We start from the raw sequence: 14645 nt of genomic DNA, 5'->3' as shown, positions 1-14645 counted from the left end.
TTAATAGTACACACTGGCAAGCCAATATTTCCTAAATTTCTTTGCTAATTTATAATCATTGACTTGTGGATTTCATATTTATTAAATGTATACATAAAGTTAAAATCTCTAGAATAAAAATTATTATTTAGAAATGTAATCTAATTTGGATCTTTTTTTACAAGGATATTACAGTATTGCACTTTTCACATTATATGATTATAAAAGTTTGTGCATGCTATATAGATATATATAATATACAATATTATATTTATTGTTGTAAAAATACAAAAATGGAAGAATAAGGAAAAAATAAGCAAATAGAGAAAGTTTATTTTGATATACTAAATGAGACATTGAGATTATAACATAAATCACGCGCGCAGTATGCATTTATTTCTATATTAAAAATTTAAACTAAGTTTGCGACCAGCCATAGTTGTAGAAAAAATATATAGAACACTTTATACGAGAGATCTATGATGAACACAAATAGAAAAAAGAGTGTAGTATGTTATAAAAATAGATTGCTCTGTTACTACCATTTATTACGGCTTATCATTATACGACTTGCGAATAGAAATGCGATTACTTTTTCGTGTTTTTCGCAAAAAATATGCGTATAATACAAGTATAAATTAGAGTAAATTAATAAAGAAAGAGAATCGAATATTTTAAAAATGAAACTGGTAGTACCGTTTTGTGACTAATAGTAACGGTAACGATAGGCGCGGCCGTAATTATATACCGATTTACTCTCGATCGGATTACAGGTGTACAGAGCGTCACCTCTAGTCCCCTGCGGACATGTGCAAACTGCGATATGATGTCGGGCTGTACATGTGGCGCTCGGACCGCACTCGCGGCCAGTACACGGATTTCTGCACGTGAAGTCGATACACGCGCGATTATCGGGGCAATCGCTGTCAGTGAAGCACTCTCCACGCTGACAGCTCGTCAGGGCGTTGCCAATGTAACCGGTGGGACACGTACACACCGGCCTCTCCTTTCCGGTATTATTATGGCCCGGCGTGCAAATGGCATTCGTACCGCAGGGATTCGGGTCGCAGAGGTCACCTAAAAGCATAGAGATTGGTTTTTTTTTTTTTCCAAAGAATAGTTTTTTTTTTCCTTTTCTTATCGGCTCTGTCAGTTAGTCAAGACAGGAGATGAGAAGAATGGCACTTGAAAATCACTACACATTGATCGCTTACGCGGTTCGAATAATCTGCAGCTAACGAAAGGATTGCCAGTCATGTGCCTCGGGCAGCTACAAACGGGTGTAATACCGCGTAGGTTGCAATCAGCATTCACTCCGCAAACGCCATCGCATGGATTCACGCATTTTTGGTATAGACAGGCGGGTTTGGCCGCTGAACACTCTGAGTGGGCGGTGCATTCCGGTCGACACGCGACGTATGGATTTCCTACCCATGTCTGAAACAAAAAGTAACAGATTGATCACATACGGAATTTTGTTTCGTCATCGAGTCGCTTAGTCAGATTTTTATATCTCTTCTTTCGCCCCAAGAATAAAAATGGGAATGTCTTACTTTCGGACAAGTACACTTTGCTTGGTGGTTTATAACTTGGCATTCCGCGTTCTCTCCGCATTTGCAGGGGCTCTCACATCTGAAAGACGACGAACACGCGAGATGTTGAGAGCACTCGCTGTCGCTTTCACATTCGTGACGACATCCAGACAAAGGCGAACCCCTGTAACCCGGTAGACAAGTGCAGACTGGCACTTCGTTGATTACCTCGCACTGTGTGTTCTCTCCGCACGGACTGGGTTTGCAAGCGGCTTCTATATCGCATCAAATATTTCTTTGATGACAACTTGCAAGACTTTTTTATCAACAAATGAAATAGAGAAAGTTTGTATGTATATGAGTGTTTTAAATTATAATTTATATTTGTATAGATAAAAAAGAGAAAAAATATTTAAACGATGATGTAGAAAGATTATAATATAGTTTCAAAAAATTGCTTTAAGATATAGATCTTTACCACGTATTTTTTTTTAGACATTTTTGTTTTGTTCAAATCTAAACTTTTATACATACGAGGATCGGCAACTTGACAACCCGAAAATGGATCACCGTTGTGTCCTGGTAGGCACTGGCAGGTACCTATGTGATTTCTGGTTACGCAGTTCGCATTTATTCCACATAATCCCACACAGGGATCAACACACCTGTTGTTTGTGCATACTCTATTGTATGGGCAATCGTCGTTTACTAAAACGTTGATAAACATACTAATCAACACCGTATCGATTGATATAAATTTAAATTTAATTAAAACACAATACATATTATTCTTTTCTATTTCTATATAAAAAAGGATATATAATGATATAATCCTAGTAGAGAGATTTACTCACTCAGACATTCGACTCGGACGCATCGAGCAAGCGGGTCTCCCATATGTAGATTGAAGCATGAGCATACCGGCCGTCCTTCACTCATTGTACATCTCGCATTGACTCCACACGTGTAGCTATCGCAACCGCCTATAGATTGAATGATTCAGTATTATAATGATCATTAAACGCCTTGTATAATTTAAATGAAACTCACCAGATGCAACTATTCGGGATTGAATATATTGACTGCCATTGATCATCACGGCAAATAGAAGCACGAGCAAGATTACGATTCGTGAGTGATGCATTTTGTCACTATTCTATCTGTGCGCATATAATACAATAATAATAATTATGGCGGTATATAAAAGAGCGAAATTCACACGACCAATTTTTTCTGAATTACAAAAGATTCATACAAATCGTGTTGTGTGTTAATTTTTAAAATTATTTTTCGTTATAAAGTGTTTCAAGTACAATAGTTTACTTTCTTATAATTATAGAAAGAGGCATAAAAGATTATTTTAATTATTTAAATTATATATATATATATATATATATATATATATATATATATATATGTTGTAAAAAATGAGGTATATTTTTTCACAAGGCATTCGTTTTTATTCATAATTGTGACGAACATTCTTATTTGAATCTTTAAATTTGTTAAATACAAAGTGTGAACATTAAGCGATATACACAATATTTTTAGCAGTATCTAATAATTCCTTTCAAATTAACAACTATGCGTATTCCAAGATTGTAAATTCTATTAAAATTGGAATATTCGAAATTCATTGTCGAAAAAGATATTTCCATGAAAAAAAAATAGATAAAGGAAATACTATACTTTTTGAAAACATTTTTCGTATCAATTCGTATTTTCGTATAATACAAAAAATAATAAATAGCAAACAAAATTTTATCCAGATAACTATTTAAAAATTTATTCGAGTGAAATATGCCCACCTTTACTTGTAATTTTACGCTCGATGGAAACGCGAAGGGAAGACTAACGAATCACCCGTGATCGCAGAGATGATGAAGGCGTGAGGACCCCACCATCTAGGATGTGCGTGCGACCTTCAACCCCACTTTAAATTTCGCCCACACACGGCCCTGATTGTTTTTTTAAGGTGCTCGATAAATTTCGCCTACACTTTTTTTTTTATAACGCGTTCGATTCTGATTTTTCACTTTTTATTATTATTGAATATTATGTAGTATTGTGTGTACGTGGGTACATTAAAATTTTTATAAATGTTCAAATTTTCATCTAATGGTGAATGGAAATGTAGCACGGTCAAAGATCATCAACTTTTATAATTATTTGATGAATTACAATGCTATTCCGTATACGCGTGCAATACGTCAAAACAGATATGAGTAATCACATTGCAGCTTCATGCGCAGAGTTTCGTGATGAGAGAACTCCTTTCGCGCCAAAAATGGATTTCCATAGAGATCATATACGCTCGATCCAGTTGCAACGCAATTGAAGTAGATCTGACATGTACTTATTATTCAATTATCGTATATCAGTTTTATATCGAGCATAGCATCTTTCCGCGAAAAACTTTTTAAAAAACTTGCATAAGATATTAATCTAAAATAAAAATACTGATTAAATGAAAAATAATAAAATGTTATATATGTAAATGTCATGTGAATAAAATATATTATGTTAATAAGAGCTATATGTGATGATCGTATCATCTGGTTTAGTATCGTTTCTACGAATAAAACGCATGATTCGATACCGCATCTTCGAAAAATATACGATTATTCGCATATTTATAAATTTTTGTCGAAAATCATTTGCTGGTGCTTATCAATGTGAAATGTCGATTCGATGAATTTTAATTTATTCCGAGAATTGTATAAATTATTTCGTGGAGAAAAAGATATAAATACTTTATAATGTATTAGAATTAAAAATATATTTTCTATATATTCAAAATTAAAGATTGGATAAAAAAAAAATAGCATTCCTTTGTCACACATATACACATTTGCAATATATATAACAAGCAAGTATAAAACTTGTATTATATATTTAAGAACTTTCATACATAAACACACACACGCAGACACACACACACACACAAATTAACTTTAAATAAATGCGCAAAATACATGTTTACTATACAAAACATATATTATGAATTAAATCATCAGAAAAAAGATGGAATACCTCTTTGAATATAACTCATTTAGATTTGAAGATACTAAAAATGTGTAAACTATAACTTGGATGATTTTAAGCATTTATATTGTAAATGAATATTTAATAATTATATACATTTTAAAGTATTAACCAAAGAGATAAAAATATATCCGAAAACTGAACATATTGATGTTGAGAAAAAAAGATTTCTTTATACATCACATTAATCTTTTGGTATTATACAAATTACATATTTTTGCATCTTCAAATCTATTGCATTTATTTAGATGTTTTATTTATTATACTCTGTATGCTACATATATGCAAATATATATGTCACTATGCAAACATTACTATCATATCTGTACACATGATGTAACGTGTTAAATGTGAATTGAAAATTATTCCGCGTTTAATGCATTTCTTTCGTATGGACCAATATGTTTTGTATGATTGTGTATATGCAATGCTCTGCTCCTACCTTTAAAATGCAGATATTTTTTGTATTTGGCTTTTTTAATGTTCACATTGTAGTAGAATCCAATTTCTCTTTTAATCGCAACATTTTTAAACAAATATTTATACATCTATAGAGAAATATCCAAGTCATAATATAATCTCCGAGGTTACATCAATTTTATCTTGCACTTTATTTCGATTTATCTTTCAAAAACTCTTCGTAAGCGGTCGCAATTTCGTCATCGTAATTATCATCATCGTATTCTTCGTCAGATGTCCTATAGCATTGCACAATATCAGTATACATTTCTTTCTAAACAATTGTCTTCATATTGGAATATATTGCTGAATTAAAAATGCTACCATATCATATATTTGTATTATAAATATAAATTCCAATATACATACCGCTGATCAAAATCCAATTTGATGTTGTCTTGAAGAAATTTACTTTCCTCTGCAGATAAAATTTCGCCATCAGGACCATACATTACTGGATCCAGCTGTACTTCTCTTAATGATTCAGTGTTAATTCCAGATGAGTTATAATTAGATGCACCTAGTTGGTCCAATTGCTGGTGTACTTTATTTGACAATGCGTTGCTTGTTCCAGATAAATCACAATTAGACACTCTTCTTCCCCAATCCTTTCGTAATTCGTGAACGTTGTTTACCATATTTCCTACATGCGTATCAACTTGCCCATTATTTACCAGTTCCGTCAGCACCCGCATCATATTTTCCATATCTTTACTCATACTCTTATCTTTTTCCAATACATGACCTGCCAACTACATATACATTACATCAAATCTACATACACGCATGTATATCCAAAGTAATGGATAAAAATTATACCATTGTTATACCACAACTTACTTTAAGTGCTTGGCATATGTACTTGACAGAATTTGATGCTGGTCTCTGCAGTACCTTAGTAATAAACCATACCAAGAGTTCTCCTAAAGTGAAAGCATAAGATTCATCCATTTGGGCAACCAACTCTGCTAAAAACAAGATTAGTCCATTGCACTTCTTTTGATCGCGTTCCTCTTCGCTTTGCCTTTGCCACTCAGCATCTTCGAATCGAGTCTCCAATCTACATCTAATATGACATAATACATTATTGATATACATATAAAAAAAAAATAAATAGATTTATATATATTAAGAAATAATTTATTATAATTTCAAAAATAAATTTCACAGCCATTTAAACTTACTGGAAATATAATAAATCCCTGAATAATTCTTTGGAGAACATAAATAGTTCTTTGCAGTCTTCTAAAGTATTATCGAGATATTTACAGAATCGGGCTCCATTATATCGAAAATTGCTTTCAGCTATAGACTGAAAATAAAGTTAATAAAGTAAGCGACGCATATAAGCACTATGTAGAATAAAATAAATATCGGGAATCACCAGGTTGAGTCTTGTCGAAAATTACATTGACTTATAAATGCATATTTGTAAACAAGGAGAAACTTGTGTTACCGATTCAATTATGGTCGTTACAATCGCTTGTAGGCATCGCATGTTTTGGTCCCACCTAAGTTTGTTGATAAATGGTGGAATTAAGCTGGTGAATTCTGCAGGATTTACAATTAAAATATTGATAATATCATTTAGACGTTGACAAATTTGAAAATTGTAAGCTTCTTCTTCCTTATTTTGTTCCTCTTCTTTTTTCTGATCAAAATATTATCAATATATGAAAATATTCTAGAAATTTCTAAAAAAAATATTAAATTAAATTAGGTATTTACCTTATTCTCATTCAAATTGCATCGATCATCTGTATATTTATCATAATTTCCCATGTCTGAATTTTCCATGTTGCACTGTAGTTGCAAAGCTTCTTCAAGAGCATTGTCATCCATTAGATCATCGGATGTTCTTAGATGTGACGGAGGTACATTTACACTCGGTGGTGTTTCACGAGCGCGTTTGAGTCTATCTTGTATAGAACTCTTTGCGTGTTGATGGATAAGTTGCTATTGGCAAATTATTAAGAATTATGAGCGCATAGTTGAATATTGATGCTGTTGGAGATTAGTCAAAGTATCTTGAATTGCTTACACGAGAAGGGAATGTGTTTGATTCTGCTACATGAGGCTGTGATGAAGAAGTCTGTGGTAACTTGTAGGATCTTGGGACAAACTCAGCCGCTTGCGGTGACAACGGGACAAGCCGGAATTTCTTTTCTTTGAGATTATGTTCTGCAGTTATCGGTGAGAGGGATTCTACACAAATGATTATTTCCAAGTTGAATATAATATATAATGAGTCTATAATTGTCGCAATTGAAACTAACCTGCACTGGGTTGATTACCAGCTGACGCGCAATGTGGTCGCCTAAGTGTCGTATTATTTTGCGACAGTCCATCCCAGACACGATGTCCGCGTCCAGCACCTTGCCTTCCATCATCCCTACTAGTCTCCTTTTTGCTTTCTCCTTCGAAATTGTCCATTCTCTTTACAAAAGGAAGCTATCAAACGAGAAAAGGTTCAATTAAGCAGAAGAATCATAAATATATCCGAATAAAATAGATTAATGTGATGTGTAGTATAGCTTCTCGATTTTGAAAATATATGAAAATGTATCAATCTGCCGCTCCATTTATTGCAGGTGCTACGATTGTTTAGCGATTTAACCGAGACTGATAAATGTGTCATTAATGGAATATACTAGAATATATACCTTTGATGATTCAGATTTCACCGCTCGTCACTCGTGTATATCACGGATCGCGGACAGTGTGTTTGACAGTTTGACAGTTTATCTCCGTTGCTTTTCGCCAGTAAAAATGAGAAAGCCCCAATTGCTCCAATTGTACTTGTTATATATAGACATCGTAAATGTATATACAAGTCCGTTCGATTATATATTTCCCGTTCTCGTTTATTTTATCCAGCGCCACACACAGCACAAGGCGCAATACGACGATTATGCCAAGATGGTTGATGGTTGGTCGGTTTTTGAAGAATTAGCACTGCGTTCAATGATTCGATATACAATGTCCGGATATCCAATAGGAGAATTTATTTTTTAGGAAAAATTGTTAGTTGAAATCCAAATTTACTATTGGACATCAGAATATACGTACGTCGAATGTATTGTGAATTTCGCAAAACGCAATTATAAAGAGAATGGGTCTTTTTTTTTTATTACGCCATCGCCATGATCTTTCCGTCTATGAATTACAAATATGTATAAAGCGAATGTACATACATGAGTGTGTATTGTATGTATGTGTGTGTGTATGACACGAGTTACTCTATGACTCTGCTGACCATTACTGGTTTAAATGACTATCTTGTTAAAAGTATGTTGCACAAGTTTACAATAAATTAGATTGTAGAAATTGTCCACGTGTTTACTCAAAATGGATCTAGAAAACTGTCGAAAAAGTTCTGATAAAAGGTTAGCAAAAATTCATCTCTTTTTCTTTCTTTTTCTTTTAAATTTATAACCTAATCTAACTTATATGCATGATTAAGATTCTGATTAAGATACTCATTTCATTGATTTGGTACCAGCTTTGATACTGATGATGATTCTGATTATGCCATGATAAGACAAATAAAAATGGAACCAGAAACAATTTTCTCGCCTTCCGAGGATGATATTATGGCACAATTGCAACAAGATAGTTCTGACTTGGAAGTAGAACCCAGTTTTACATTGGAAGGCACCATAAATGGCGAATATTGTAACGAGGGAATATTAATGCAGCACATGGACATTAGAGAACCTTTATCTACATTAAGGAGTCTTTTGGAAGAGAGACTCACTATAGATTTGAAAAACTATTCGTTTTGGTTACAAAATGCGCAGATGGTAAACAACAAAGCATATGTTATTATAGTTTCTCTAATTTTTTTTCTTTTGACCTCTGCATTCTGTTTGCACATCTGTTTGTTATAATAGCTGGAAAGCCATAAAAACTTGGTCGATCAATGTGTCCAAGGAGAGGGGCTAGTTCAAATTAATGTACAAATAAAGCCTATGCAGAAACGTATCAATATAGCGGATGTTCTTAAGCCGGCGGAAGATTACATTGAAGTTGTGGAAAATAATTGTATGTACAAATACATATGCAGCTTATTTCAGACAAAATTTTCAATTCGAAAAAATTTAATGTTTAGTAATTAATATTTTGTTGTAATGTAGCACCGGTGCCTGTTGCTCAGAAAAACAAACAAAATGTTATAAAGTGGATGGTGGATGCACAGTATAAAAAGGAACAGGTAAAGTAAAATATAAAAATATTGTTTTGCATTGTATTTTGCACTATATTTCATTTTTACATATCAAAAGTTTACATAATTTGTTTTATTTTATGTAAGCATAGCTTGATAAATTTTATATAAAATTATTTGCAAATAAGATTAATCTTTCATATAAATTTGTTTAATGTTAGCTTTTCAGTACTAAATCATTCTTGCAATTAATATTCACATAAAATAAGCTACTCTATATGTTTTATCTGAAGAAATATATATATATATATATATATATATATATATATATATATGTGTGTGTGTTTCTTTAAAGGAACGCTTAAAAATACCAACTGATCCAAAAGATTGGTCAGAAACACATGTTAAGCATTGGCTGCAATGGGCCGTTAGACAATTCAATTTAGTATCATTACGTTTGGCCGATTGGAATATAACTGGGATGCAGCTGTGCAACCTTACCATGGAGGAATTTCATGCAAAAGTGCCTCTTGATCCAGGAGATGTGTTTTGGACACACTTTGAACTTCTTAGGAAATGCAAATTCGTCGGTATGTCTATAAAAAAGAAATATTTAATATTGTCTGGTCTTTAACAATAATAATAGTTTTTTGATAAATCTAAATGTAGATTGCTCTTTGCGATTTTACGATATTGTTGCTATTTTGCAGCTGTTGTGCAAAAAGATGCACCAGACTCTTCTACCGAAGGCACTTTGGAAAAGTCTATTAAAGCGCGAAATCAAAAAATAGTAAAACCGAGATCTGCGGTGAATCAACAAACACGGGTTAACATGCCACTCGAGAGTGTCGATCCAACTTCAATCACTATTGCTACTTCCAGTCGATCCGTTAATAGTGGCCAAATACAGTTATGGCAATTTTTATTAGAGCTACTAACGGATAAAGAATATAGAGATGCGATTCAATGGATTGGAACTGAAGGAGAATTCAAACTTAATCAGCCAGAAGCTGTGGCACAATTATGGGGAGCTCGTAAAAATAAGCCATCAATGAATTATGAAAAATTGAGTAGAGCGCTTCGATATTATTACGATGGTGATATGATCTCTAAAGTTCATGGAAAACGGTTCGTTTATAAATTTGTTTGTGATTTAAAGCAGTTATTGGGCTATTCAGCCGCGGAATTGAGTAAGCTTGTCGAGGAAGGAAGAAGGTATTTCTGATGAAGTCATATATTTCTAGCTGCTGTTAATAAAAGTGCTTTTATTATAAACATCCCATGATGTGTCTGTCATTTTATTTAATATAATAATTTATACGCAAAGTATTGAGTATGTATATATGCAAGGTTATTATATCATATAACTATTCTATATTTATCAAGTTAATATAAAACTAGTTTTTTCTCCGAGATGTAAATATGTAAAATTACTTGTGTGGCTATCTTTCAACTCAATATTATTGCATTACTTCTTCATTGTTCACGAATTTATAAGGTGCTTTACTCGTCTTTTCCAAACAAATTGAGTAATTTTTCAATGCCATAATATCACAGGCAATATAAGTGACAAAATATAAAACAATATTTATCTTTACAAAAAAAAAATTCTATATACAAATTGAAGAGCATTTTTATATTCTTATAGATATATATTTATAAACTACAGTACAACAATATATATTAAGGAATAATGTGATTTCGTCTACTTGTTTACATTGATCATTATACACATCATTAAAGATAGAGATGATAGTCTATATATGTAAGCATGTAAATTATAAAGATATTTTGATAAGCTTTCATGTTCTCCCCATTTGTAAAAAAGAGAGAGAGAGAGAGAGAGAGATAAAAAGAAAGACACTAAGTATTATCTTTTTTATAATATATATGTATTCAGAATTGTGCACATATAAATGTATTTGATATATAAGTTACATGTTGACTTTGGTTATATATTCACACGAGAGCTTTGTATAATAACTATCATTTTTTGAAAATTCATCATAATGATATGATAATATTACAATCGGTTCTGTAAAGATTTTGCATGTAATAATATGGTTAAATATATCAGATATCATATTTCTCACCGATATATTGATATATTTTTGAATTGGTATATCTAAATACAATTTGATATATATATATACACACACACACACACACACACACACATATATATATATATATATATATATATATATATATATATACACGACATATAAAAATAGATATTAATATATATTAAAATCTTTAAAATTGTCTCGAAGAGAAATGTGAATATTTTATAAAATATATCTTAAAAGATGACGATATATATATTTTAATTTATAGTTCTTTTTTCCAATAAATTTCCGCGTACATTATGCTGTAGCAAACGTATTCTTTATATATTTCTGACATTACACAAATTGAAATTTAACATCATCTTTTGTTAGTGGCAAAGAATATTCTTGATTTCATTGGGAAAGAAACAAAACAAAGAGGTAAATTTGTATTCCAAGTTTGTTGGAATAATTAAAATAAATGACAAAAAAGAGATGTGTTCGATTTAATAGAAATCGGGATACGAAAAATAAGTTTATTTGCAAGTCATTGATAAAGAATCAAGTAACGAGTATGTACCACAGGCAATTTGTTTCTCAATCGTATAACAAAGCAAAATAAAAAAATATTCGATAAAATACGCAACTGCGGCGTGACAGGCAAGTTGTAAGTTGTAACAACGTGGCCGTTTGTATCTCTGTTGTTAGGACTGACTTTTGATCGGCAAAAGGCAGCACTCATCGCCAATACCAGAGAATCTAGCCTGTGAGATATCGGACGCGACGTCACAAGTTAGGGTCTCAGGGAACCGGCGACGCGGCAGGCTTTATAATCAGCCCGCCCGCCATTTTTGCCCTTTTTCTCTTTTTCACGCTCATTATCATTCATTCTCTCCATCTCACCCTCGCGCTCTGCGATCGTTCCGTCTTTTCTCTTTTATGTAAATTTATGATTGTTTTTCTTGGCTAGTTTATGTAGATTATCCTAAAAAAATTAAAAAAAAAAAAATAAAAATTTAAATTTTAACATATAAGTTGCAATAAAAAAAATGTCATACATGTATTTTAAATAATCAATTGACTTTTATGAATCGAGTTTTTTTCTTATATTTGAAAGAAACCTAATTATCTACTTTTGTAAAACTTATCGACATCTTTTAATTTGTACAAAATCTAACTACAAAAATGCAAAATCACGCTTGAAGAATGCGAAACGAAAGAGCTAATAAAGAAATAATCCTCTTTCTTCTTATGTAAATTCTCATGCTATTATATAGCACGAATGCTCTAAAAAGAGAGAGAGAAAGAGAGAGATAGAGAGAAAGAGCGCACAAGTTTATATTCCGATGAAGGGACTTTTTATATGAATTATATTGGTTTAAACCTTCATATTCACAAGAGATTATAGATTGCGTGATATTTTAACTCATTCTCTCACATTTGTTCAGGCGCATGTGTACGCATTTGAGTCAAGAAATACTTATATATATATATATATATATACACATTTTTACATTAAATCGCCAATTTATACTTGGCAATTTTTAAAACTTAAACTTTTAAAACTTAAGAACTTGCCAATTTATACACATGTGTATAAAAATAAAATTTCTTTCGAATTTTATTCCTTTCTGCGATTAACTTTGCGATTCTTCGAGAGTCGCGTAGCGTCGCAGCGCCGATGACCGGGAAAGTTAGCAAGTTGTACAGTGGACTTCGTATTTCGCGAATTTCCATTCCCTACTATACAACCTACTACCTCACCCAGACATCGTCGCGGGTTTCCTCTTCCTTGACGTCCACCGATGTTTCTTCCTTTCCTTAATTTTCGATAGATTTTTCGATGGGTCGCTTGACTATATTTTCCTTTCTTTATTTTTCTCACTAGAAATTCTTTGTATCTGTACAATCAATTTGATTCGCACATTGATCTGTAACCATTGCTAGTGCAATAATTAACGCAATATGTTGACATTTGTCAATACTATATCATTGAATATATTAATTATAAGTAGATATAATTACAATTAAAGTCTTATGATTATCATAACTATAGAGCTTTTTCGAGCATCTCCAAATCTCGGAAAGGTATATTTTTATCTTACATATCGAAAAGATATTTATCATTATCATAAGAATATATCATTTTTTATATTATCCACAAGGCTATTTTGGTGTACAAACAACGACATTTGGAATTTTGTTTGGAACAGTCCGCGTATTAAAAATATATTTTGTATATATACATATAAATTTTAACGAGACACATATCACACACACACACACATGTATAAACACACACACACACACACACACACACACACACACACACACACACACACACACACAGCAATCGTATTTTAATAATCGACAAATGGTTTCAAACTTTTCACGTGCGAGAGAAAAAATTACTCAAAGTCAATTTGTCTGTCGCTGATAACTGGAAGTATCGGGAGCATTCTGGAGAATAAAAGGATGATAATGATGGTGATAGTGATGATGTTGGAGAAGGAAAGAGGAGGATCCGCCGAAAAGTTTTAACGCCGGCCTGACTACATGTACCGGTAGATAGGAGCTTGCGGTATGCATATAAAAAAGCCCACAAGTTCGGATCTACGGGTTAGTGTCATCAAGTATAGTAGATAGTTATCGTTTCCCAGACATATCCGCGTAGGTGATCCAAGAATCCAGAGAGAGGTTCCAAAACACTCCAAGTCGCCCGATGATGGATGGAGTTTCGCAGCAAATCGGCATTACCTGCAAATATGCAGATCAATATTAAAACAATAGATTTATCTCATTGGAAAATTACTACTCTATTTCAGTATATTATTTTTTCAAATTAAAATTATTAGAAAATTTTTTATTATCAAAAATATCATAATCACTCTCCATAATTTTGGAACTTTATTTTAAGATGTAAATAAAATATTCTCAATCTTATTCGTATTGTGTATTTATGAGTAATATAAAATGCTAGAATCCTATTTGATAGATGAATGACAAAAATTTATTGCAACGAGGACGGTCAAACAAATGTTTGGATGTCCCGAGAGATCATGTTAAGATCTTCTTTCTACAGTAACTCTTGATCCCGGTCCGGCGACGCCGTTGCTGGGCCGTTGCAAAGATCAGAAGGGCGTAGAAAAAAAAATCTGTGAGTCCTACGAGAAACAAGAAACACAACAGAAGAAGGAAAAGGAGAAAGAGAGAGGAAGAAGAAGAGGAGCAAGAAGAATATAAGAGCGACGAATAGATAGGTAGGTAGGTAGATAGGTAGGTAGGTAGGTAGGTAGGCAGGCAAGCAGGCAGCCAGGCTCTCTCTCGCGAACGTTGTAAAGATCCCCTGCATCCTCGTTCGTAGACAGTTTAATGGCCTCTGCTGTTCTCTACTGCTCCGAGCCTAAGGGATGTAAA

The 14645-nt window shown here is 32.6% G+C and overlaps 3 protein-coding genes across 3 annotated transcripts; 1 reads left to right on the top strand and 2 right to left on the bottom strand.

The window, feature by feature from the left end:
* Positions 1 to 292: 292 nt before the first annotated feature.
* Positions 293 to 4394, bottom strand: LOC126853221 (neurogenic locus notch homolog protein 1). The gene is made up of 7 exons (XM_050598815.1): positions 3320 to 4394; positions 2562 to 2671; positions 2366 to 2494; positions 2046 to 2219; positions 1533 to 1786; positions 1194 to 1416; positions 293 to 1056 (listed from the first exon to the last, which is right to left on the bottom strand). Exons 2-7 carry the CDS (start codon positions 2653 to 2655, stop codon positions 686 to 688), a joined length of 1245 nt encoding a protein of 414 aa, XP_050454772.1. The 5' UTR covers positions 2656 to 2671; positions 3320 to 4394; the 3' UTR covers positions 293 to 685.
* A 605-nt stretch (positions 4395 to 4999) lies between these two features.
* On the bottom strand, positions 5000 to 8215 carry LOC126853216 (polyadenylate-binding protein-interacting protein 1). The gene is made up of 10 exons (XM_050598808.1): positions 8085 to 8215; positions 7679 to 7970; positions 7292 to 7466; positions 7057 to 7220; positions 6744 to 6971; positions 6472 to 6666; positions 6200 to 6327; positions 5856 to 6081; positions 5385 to 5767; positions 5000 to 5254 (listed from the first exon to the last, which is right to left on the bottom strand). The coding sequence occupies exons 3-10, from the start codon at positions 7446 to 7448 to the stop codon at positions 5167 to 5169; spliced, it is 1569 nt and encodes a 522-aa protein (XP_050454765.1). The 5' UTR covers positions 7449 to 7466; positions 7679 to 7970; positions 8085 to 8215; the 3' UTR covers positions 5000 to 5166.
* A 5-nt stretch (positions 8216 to 8220) lies between these two features.
* Positions 8221 to 10460, top strand: LOC126853220 (DNA-binding protein Ets97D-like). Its single transcript, XM_050598813.1, has 6 exons — positions 8221 to 8401; positions 8518 to 8818; positions 8909 to 9059; positions 9152 to 9228; positions 9536 to 9770; positions 9891 to 10460. Exons 1-6 carry the CDS (start codon positions 8364 to 8366, stop codon positions 10403 to 10405), a joined length of 1317 nt encoding a protein of 438 aa, XP_050454770.1. The 5' UTR covers positions 8221 to 8363; the 3' UTR covers positions 10406 to 10460.
* The last annotated feature ends 4185 nt before the right edge of the window (positions 10461 to 14645 follow it).

The sequence above is a fragment of the Cataglyphis hispanica genome, chromosome 11 (genome assembly GCF_021464435.1).
Source record: "Cataglyphis hispanica isolate Lineage 1 chromosome 11, ULB_Chis1_1.0, whole genome shotgun sequence".
Lineage (NCBI taxonomy): Eukaryota > Metazoa > Arthropoda > Insecta > Hymenoptera > Formicidae > Cataglyphis > Cataglyphis hispanica.
This window is presented reverse-complemented; position numbering and strand designations above follow the sequence as displayed.